Here is an 8,347-nt window from a genome sequence, read left to right as displayed (position 1 = left end):
ATAGAAAGAGGGCCAAGAGGCTTGCAGGTTCTTTGCTGTGGGGAAAAAAATGTCAGGTTCTGTGTCCCTTTATTTAAAAAACAACAACAACCAAACAACAAACAACTCTTTTCTCTTGCTGCTGCATCTCCTCCTAGTGACGTCAGGGGGCTTTTGTGTGTGTGTTTATTTCAACAGTTGAGTGCCAAGTGGGAAATGAGTAACAGGAAGAGAGAGGCTCAAAGGGAAGAAGTACCTGTTTCTCTCAGAACAGCTTCTACTGAGCATTAAGGCCTCCAGAAGCAAGAACCTGCCTGACACCTGCTCAGCCAACTGTTCCTGCACACTGTACTTAACGCCCATCACTTCTAACTTTTTATCAGGGCTTTTAGTAAATTGTGAAATGTCTTGAGAGGCAGAGCTGGGTTAAAGACTTAAAATTCACCAGAGATTTGGATACTGAAAATACAGCATGTCTCAGAGAGGGGGATTGTACTGCAGTAGCAGCAGAGGAAGCTGAGCTGGCGTGAATAACACAGCCCGAGTAGTGCCAGGGCCGCACTAACCACGATAGCAAAGCAGCAGGGTCAATCTGTGCTGAGCCTGATGCTTTGGCTAAACTATGACTAAGTTTTAAACCAGTTATCAGAGACTCTGGATACTGCTGTCTGTCCTGTCCTGAAACGATAGCTCAGCAGAGAGGGGTGAATGGCCTGTGGTTAGCCCCGAAACAAAGATAACAAATGAAGCCTGGTGACTTAATTTCAATAACTTTTTTCTTTAATCTACAGTTTCGATCTCAGCGTTAGCTGTTTGCCTGTAACTTAAGAGAAGTCCCCAACAGATGGATTTATTTTACAGTATCAAAAGCTTTTCTGTGTGTATCTACCCCAGTTACAATTTGCACTCTGCTGACTTTTAGGGTCCACTAAACACAGTCAATAAAACATGGTGCAAGGGAAAGGGAGTTAATACTACAAGACAGGCAGTGGTTCTGAACTACTCCTTGTTTAATTCAGTTACACCTTTCATTAATTCAAGGAGGCTGGCATAAAGCTTCCAGCTTACCCCTTTCTTACTTCTTGTCACCTTTTGCTATCCTGTATTTTCAAAGCTTTGAAGTTAGAGCATTGGTCTTGCTTCTCTGATCAATTTGGATATAGCTAATTATTTTCCCTTGTTTTGAGCCTGGTTTTTCTCTCCTCTCTAGGTTTGTACACTCCTATACCTGGCTGGCACAGTGCAGCACTGACCCATTCTGGGACGTTCAGGCTTTTCTAGGGTATGCCCAAGGGATTGGGTATCTATAGGGGCAGAAGCTCTCGAACTGCTTTCAGGAGTCACATCCCACCCACTGAAGGCTGGAGTGTTTCTTCATAATCCGGTTTAATCTAGTCGCTTTTTATCCTTTTTCTAGGTTCCTATGAGCTGCTGCTGTGTTACTGAAGGACTTGCAAAAGGAGCTGCTGGAATTTTTTTGTTCCCTTGTTTGCTTCCTGTTGCAACTTTCTCATACAAAGTAGTCATTCTTACTTTGAGAACATAAACCCCTCTGTGACCATTTAAAACAACTTTTACAGAACAGAACTAGTCTAATATATTAAAAATCAGAATCTGGAAAAATAATTGACTTAAAAATGTACAGGAACTGTCACCAATTATAAGCGGATGATTCTCTCAAAGGGTTTATAGGACATCTATTTCCCCCAAAAGACCCTTTAACAGTTTGTGACAAACAAAGATATTCAGCATGAGGCCAATATCACTGAGAACTACCTTACATCTCGAGAAGAAAGCAAAAGAAGTGGAATATTTTTGTCATAATTCCCTACCATTGCAACCAAGATGAAAATAAGCAGATGACTTAAGGAAGGGTGCAAGTTTTAGCAACTTGGCTTGCAGGAAAACTCCAGATTTTTTACAGTAAATCTAATTGTTGATTTAACCCTGAACATATGAGTGAAACAGCTAGCAGGTTTTCAGATGTGAAGTTATTTAGCATACTGTGGGGGTGGAGGGCATTTGGCTTTCTTTTTAGCTGTAGTTGTTCTTAAAGATTTTGGATGGAAATTAAAAAATAATAATAAAAACCCATCAGAAGCCAAGTTAGGAATCGAGGGAAGGTTGCTGTGGGAAGGGAATTCCTTCCCAGCTCCTGAAAGTGATACACTGAGGCACAGAACTGTCGCTGATGTGTTCTTCGCACTTTATACAAGAAGCCTGGAGATAGGAACAAATGCTCTGTATCGCGATTCTTAACTTATAACTCCTGCTGTATGCTCCCTTCCATTATCTTCTCCAAGTCCATCTTGAAACAATGTGGGTTCCTTGTCTGTGCTAATCTATTTGGAAAGGTTTTCCATGACCTCACTCTTCTCCTGGTTTAGAAATCTAATTTCCAGTCTGAGCTTATTCATTAGATCTTGTGTGGTATTAAATATTTCTTCTTCCACCCCTTCCCGACTCTGAGTCCCAGCTATTGTACGTGGTAAGTGACACATTGGGATGGTTGTTCTGTTGCGTCAAGGGCCTGGCTGGTTTGGAGTATCTCTGTTGTTCTATGCACACGAACTGACATATGGACTCAAAACAGTAAGTGCCTGCTACTGCTAGCTTTTCTAACCCTCTGAATTTCTGATCCTGAGCTTCTTGTGCTGAGGAAGCATTTAATAATACTCCTTCCGGTTCTCCTTTTTTAATTCAAACAATGTCACGCTGGATTTCTAAATGGTAATGTTACAAATCTTTGGCTGGTAAGGTGTAGCCCCAGGATTGTTATCAGCATTCTAGAAAAGCATCCAAATAAAGTCTTGGGCAGCTGCAGAACAAGCATGGAATAAACCTACATGCATTATTCATCTGAACAGTGCTACAACAAATAGGACAGAGCAAGAGCAATGACCAAGAAACAGCTCTGGATCCTGTCATCTAACACAAATACCAAGGACAGAAGAACACAGCGGTCTGTGTGGTGCTGCACAAAAAGTTAACTGCTTACATAGCTTCTTCCCCTCCCTCTGTCTGACTTTTTCAAGTGCCTTGTCTAAATGCTAAATAGTTTTGAAGAATGTACAGTCCTTTCTGTGGCAAAAAAAAAAAAGGGGGAACCCCTCACATCCTAATCTCTTGTAGGTAGTTACAATAAAAATGCTACACCAGCCAAGAACCGCTGTCACTGTAAGCATGTTTGGGGTGAACATCTGCACCTACAGAGCAGTTGAGCAAACAAAAGGCAGATGCTCTGTATGGCCCAGCTGTTCTTCTGAAGAGCACTACTCTCTGCTTTTGGAGAAGGAAAAAAACCAGAGTCTGCAGCCACTCATGAGCTAAAGGAGAGCAGCTCTCTTCACATCAGACACCACTAATTAAAAAAAGAGGAAAAAAAAAAAAGCGCCCAAGTCTCCCTAACCTACAGGTAAAATAGGATTCTGAAGAACAGCCCCTTTCTGATGGCTGGCTAGCTCCTCACTGCTGTCCCGCTGACAGTCTGTAGCAACAGCCTTTCTTCCCTGTTTAGCTGGCAGTGACAGCCTTACATCTACGCTGAGATTCCATGTTTAGCTCACTGGATGGGAGAAGCGGCCCCCAGAGGGGCACAGGTCAAAGTACACAAGTTCTACTATTCTGCTTATACGTCGTAAGCTGTTCACTCGCTGTACGTACAAGCTCAATGCTCACAGCCAGTGTTGAGACTAGGGAAAGCGCAAGTGTCTGTGGCTGGAAACCCAGCAGAAAACAGGCAGGGAATTGCAGCGGCAGGTACAGTCGGACACCGCTTCAGCAGCGCCTCCTCTGTGGTGGGGGTGAGGGCCTATTCTTGATGGTTTTGCATTTAGGAACGTGTCTCTCAGCTGCTTGAGGAGCAAATCGGCGTCTGCAGTAGGGGCAGGCAACGTATTCTGGGTTTTCAATGGGAGGTAAAGGGGGCAGGTCAGACACTTTCCCTCCCTTGGAGAGGACTTGCTGCACCTGGCGGGCCTGGCGCAGGGTCTGGATGAAAACCTCGTGCTTCTGTCGCCAGTTGTTCCTTCTGGGTGACTTATTCTGTAGAAGGGAAAGGCAGTCAGAGTGACTGGCAAAACCGTCAGCCTCCATTCTCAGTCTTATGCTCACGGTCCAACTCAGGTCACCTGGCCCTGGGCATTCCCTGTCGATGTAAAACCCTCCCTGAGAAGCTGGGTCCTACAAAGGACATCAAAAAGACCAGCACCCAGGAGGATTTGAAGGAAACACTGATGGAGACATCAATACTTAAAAAGAGCTTGAGAATAACCAGAAAAGCAAGCAGGGCCAAGGGACTGGAGAGGCTTGCTATAGCTGCTTTGCAGGAATAGAGCTGCATGTTTCTACTGTCTGCATTATTACCTGGAATTTCAGCCAGTTCCCTGCAGCCCCTAATGTCACAGAGCTTTACTGCAGCAGACCCAGTCTGCATCTACAGCAAGGAGTGAGCTTTTTCCAGCAGTACACACTTGACACATTACAGAGATAACTCAGTTGGGACACCCCCCCCCCCAACCCTCATCTACTAGATTTTAAATGGATCTATTTATCCGTTTGGCAAGAACCTTTCGGGGGCAGTAGCTGGGTTGTATCCCTTAGCCCCACGTACACGTGAAGGTGCTCGCAGCTCAGTCAGAATTAAATGTCAAGGTGGAAGGAACGTGAGCAGTAGATGTGGATCAAGAGAGATAAAGGGACTGCACGTTACCTGAGGCCTCTCTGAGCTCTTCCACTGCTGATACTGTTCCAGTTCTGTGCCCCTAGCTCTGGCCTTGCTGGAGTCAAACACCTTCCTCTTGGAGCCTTGACTCCTGCCGCAGATACTCATGTGCTTCTCGAGCCTGGTGCAGAGAAACTTACGTCCACAGAAGCTGCACTGTCCGAGCCCCCCCTGCTCCACAGCACTATTAGCCTGTATGTACAGCACCTCTGTAGACAGGTGCTCACCAGAATCTTGATCTGAGAGCGCAGAGGGAGAAGGGCTGTGTTTTGGGGTCAGCTTTGAACAAGCAGCTGAACGCTCCATGGGTATGCTGTCTCGGATTTTGCTGTTGCTGGCCACCAGCCGCTCCTTCTTGAGCTTTCCCATAGCCAGATCTTGGGGATGGAGGGTGGTGCCAGGTTTGGGGATAGTGGTCTCTGCAGACTGCACCCCACTGAAGACCCCATCACCTGGCCTGGCTGCAACCCTGAAAGTTTTCTCTTCAGGCTGCCTTCCGGCCTTTCGCTCATGGGTCCTCTCTGCTTCTCTGCCTCTTCTCTCCTCTGCCTCAACAAGCTCCTTCTCTCTTTGAATCCTCCTAAGCTCCTCCTTTGTTCTCCTCAGCTTCTCTCTGAGGAGGGCCTCTTTCTTTCGAATTTCCTCTTCCAGGTTCCGTCCATCTGCCTCCAACTTTAGGATGTAGGCCAGCTCTCTCCTGTATAGATGGGAGGCTGACTGTTTAGGCTCTGCTGTCCAAGGAGAGAGCACTGCAGCTAGCTGAGACCTCCCTGCTGGAGGCTTCCCTTTGCTCATTGAGCCAGGCCTACTATTTGGAGCTTCCTCCATGTACGGAGAACTTCTGAGCTGTGCTGTGTTGACCACTGGAACACTCACACCCTTGTGGTGAAAAATTGGTTTCAGGGGATATGCACGGTCCACTCCTTCTTTCCGTCTGGCTACTGATTTAGCTGGCAGAGTTTTGGTCTGGCTGGTGAGACACTTGTTCTGCGGTCCAGCTGAAACCAAGCTTCCGTGCCTGCAGCCGTGTTGACTGCTTTCTGTAGAAAGAGAATATGAATAGCTTCGGCTCTTTCGGGCATACAGATCCTTTAAACTTTCCTCTTTGTCAGGTATGAGTTCATGCTGAAGGTTGTTCTTCTGGTGTTCCAGCTGGGAACTGGGAACAACCTTAGTAGCTGCCACCACAGAGTCCACTGGTGGAAACAAAGCCATTCAGTGCCTGAGAAAGAGCCTGAGGTTAGAAGCAACATCATTACAACCTATCTTATCCAAAACCGGACAAATGTTCTCCTAACAGTCTATACCTGGAGGCTACAATAAATATTAGCAAAGGTTTTGTAACATTTCTGGGTTCTGTAAACCTTTACATTCCTTCCATCTAGGGAACTCCCATGCTGTCTCTTCCAGCCCCAATTGTTTATGCAGCCAGAAATAAGATATGCTTTTATTTTGCTCTCTCTCTGAGCCCTGTCTTATTGTTGCAGCAGCAGAAATATGCTGTACTGCCAGGGAAATTGTTATGCTCCCCCAGGGGGTTTCCCATAATGTGTCCCTTCAGTTTTGGCATCCAGTATGACACGCAGGCCTGACACACAGGCGTCCTGTAAAGCTCAGTACAATCTTTCCGTGGCTCGTCCTACCACATCCCCCGAAGCGTGTCAGGTACCCAGGCCGCAGGCCGGCGAGCGGGGTTACCTGCGAGGCTGTGGCCGGCGCTCCGCCCGGCCTCCTCGGCAAGCTGCGTCGCCTCCCGTTTCGCTCATCGGTCTCCCATCGCCCAAGAGACCCGACACCTCCTCCTCCTGCGCTCCACGCTCGCCCCGGGGCAGCGCGGAGCTCTGCCCGCCGCCCCGCGCCTGCCGCCGCCCCGGGCGCCGTGTTGACGGCTGTTGCCTAGAGACAGGCACGCGAATGCCAGTTCCTGCGCCACTCTCGCCGGTGAGCGGTCTCTCGATGGTTCCTCCGCAACGCTCCCCTTCCACTCTGCTCTCTGGAGGACCCCACCTCTATGGCCGGGTAGCGGCGATCGACCGGCGGGCGAGTCAATACACATTATTCATGAGGCGGTTAATGAAGAACCAGCCCCTTCCCGGTCTCTCGGGGATCTTGGATTTTCATTGGCTACGGGGGCGGGCGAGGTCACGCCCCCAGCGCGAGCCGCGCCGCGCACGCGCAGCGGAGTGTGCGGCGGCAGCAGGAGGAGGCCGGCGGCGCCGCCATGGCGGACGGCGAGGGTCTGGTCTCTGTGGATTACGAGGTGTCCGGCAAGGTGCAGGGCGTTTTCTTCCGCAAGTACACCCAGGTGCGTGGTGAGGCGTGGTCCCGTGGCGTGCCCCTTCCTGAGGGGCGGCCTGCCCCTTCCTGAGGGGCAGCCTGCGTGATGGGGTGGTCTCTGTCAGCGCTTCCGGGGCTGCGGTGGGGTCTGTGGGCACCTCGGTGGGGCTGAGCCACGGACGGGCTGGATCACGGCCACGGCCCGGGCTCCGGCCGCTTCTGAATGGGGGCTGTCGCCTCTCAGTGCTGCTGGCGGCCTGTGCTATGTTACATAAGCACAACTGAAAAGTGCATTTCAGCCCCAGTTTTTCATGTGAAAGAATATAATGAGTAGTTGGATGAATCCTCTGCTGCTTTCCTGCTGCCCGAGCCACAGGAGCTTCCTTGGAAGTCTGCGTCTTACCTATAAACTGGACTCCTGTATGTGAATGTCATGCTGTAGCTCTGTTACAGTTTGGATTAATCGCATTTTGCTCTGCGTTTTCTTCTCAGGGGGAGGCTAAGAGACTAGGGCTTGTTGGTTGGGTCCAAAATACTAGCCACGGCACCGTGCAAGGGCAAATTCAGGGTCCAACTGCCAGGGTACGGGAGCTGCAGGAATGGCTCAGGAAGATTGGCAGTCCCCAGTCTCGCATCAGCCGAGCCGAGTTCAGCAATGAGAAGAAGATCACAGCGCTGGAGCACAAGGACTTCCAGATTTTGAAGTAACTTTGTCCAGGAAGAAGCAAAAGCTGGAGCATGAGCTGCCCTCACAGAACATTTCCCCTCTTCCCCGTTCATTGTCAGCCGATATTCAGCTGTAGAGAACTTTATTTTATTATGTTTCTAATTTATTGGTTTGTTGTACTGTTAGTCTAACTCTCAGTTGTTCACAAAATGTCGGCAGGTAGAGGAAGATATGTGCTATCTTTACTAAAGGGGCTGTTGAGGGACACAGCCTCTATTTCCGAACGTCTGTGCAGAATGGGGTTTGAGTGCATGAGTAAAATATGTAACTTGTATAGCATTGCGCTTGCATGCAGGAAATCACAGAATCCATGTCGATACTAAATATTGCTAAAAACATTATTTCTGTACTCTAAATGCCTCAGAAACAATTTATTTTGTTCCAGAACTTTATTTTTTCTTCAGAATAAAATTGCTTGGAGCTTCTTGGGTGGAATGAATGTGTCATGGGGGGGAGTTGAGTGGACTGGGCCCTTCAAACATGATCCTGTTGCCGATACCTGCCCTTGCGGGACTGTGTGGTGTTACGAGCAGCCCGTGTTGCCGCTCCGAGGGGAAAGGCCCAGGGGAAGGCGTGCTTCCCGCAGCCGGTCCGTGCTTTCCTTCCCCTCCGGCCGCCTTAGGCCCGGCCGCAGCCCGGTC

General features: G+C 48.8%; 2 protein-coding genes across 4 annotated transcripts; one reads left to right on the top strand and one right to left on the bottom strand.

The window, feature by feature from the left end:
• Positions 1 to 31: 31 nt before the first annotated feature.
• Positions 32 to 6,732, bottom strand: ZC2HC1C (zinc finger C2HC-type containing 1C). Of its 3 annotated transcripts, none has more exons than XM_054826735.1 (3): positions 6,401 to 6,732; positions 4,691 to 5,924; positions 32 to 4,023 (listed from the first exon to the last, which is right to left on the bottom strand). In XM_054826735.1, exons 2-3 carry the CDS (start codon positions 5,915 to 5,917, stop codon positions 3,757 to 3,759), a joined length of 1,494 nt encoding a protein of 497 aa, XP_054682710.1. In that variant the 5' UTR covers positions 5,918 to 5,924; positions 6,401 to 6,732; the 3' UTR covers positions 32 to 3,756. The 3 variants fall into 3 exon arrangements, with proteins under 3 accessions (XP_054682710.1, XP_054682712.1, XP_054682711.1); XM_054826737.1 differs by having other exon boundaries at positions 4,691 to 5,738; XM_054826736.1 differs by having other exon boundaries at positions 4,691 to 5,936; positions 6,401 to 6,438.
• A 116-nt stretch (positions 6,733 to 6,848) lies between these two features.
• Positions 6,849 to 8,131, top strand: ACYP1 (acylphosphatase 1). Its single transcript, XM_054826738.1, has 2 exons — positions 6,849 to 7,007; positions 7,472 to 8,131. Exons 1-2 carry the CDS (start codon positions 6,924 to 6,926, stop codon positions 7,685 to 7,687), a joined length of 300 nt encoding a protein of 99 aa, XP_054682713.1. The 5' UTR covers positions 6,849 to 6,923; the 3' UTR covers positions 7,688 to 8,131.
• Positions 8,132 to 8,347: the final 216 nt, after the last annotated feature.

Source organism: Grus americana, chromosome 5 (assembly GCF_028858705.1).
Source record: "Grus americana isolate bGruAme1 chromosome 5, bGruAme1.mat, whole genome shotgun sequence".
NCBI classification, from domain to species: Eukaryota; Metazoa; Chordata; class Aves; order Gruiformes; family Gruidae; genus Grus; species Grus americana.
This window is presented reverse-complemented; position numbering and strand designations above follow the sequence as displayed.

Coding starts and splice junctions, on each gene's coding strand:
- ZC2HC1C (XM_054826735.1), bottom strand. CDS start 5,917: ATGGCTTTGTTTCCACCAGTGGACTCTGTGGTGGCAGCTACTAAGGTT. Junction 4,024..4,690: donor AGAGCTCAGAGAGGCCTCAG/GTAACGTGCAGT, acceptor TCCCTTCTACAG/AATAAGTCACCCAGAAGGAA.
- ACYP1 (XM_054826738.1), top strand. CDS start 6,924: ATGGCGGACGGCGAGGGTCTGGTCTCTGTGGATTACGAGGTGTCCGGC. Junction 7,008..7,471: donor TCTTCCGCAAGTACACCCAG/GTGCGTGGTGAG, acceptor TTTTCTTCTCAG/GGGGAGGCTAAGAGACTAGG.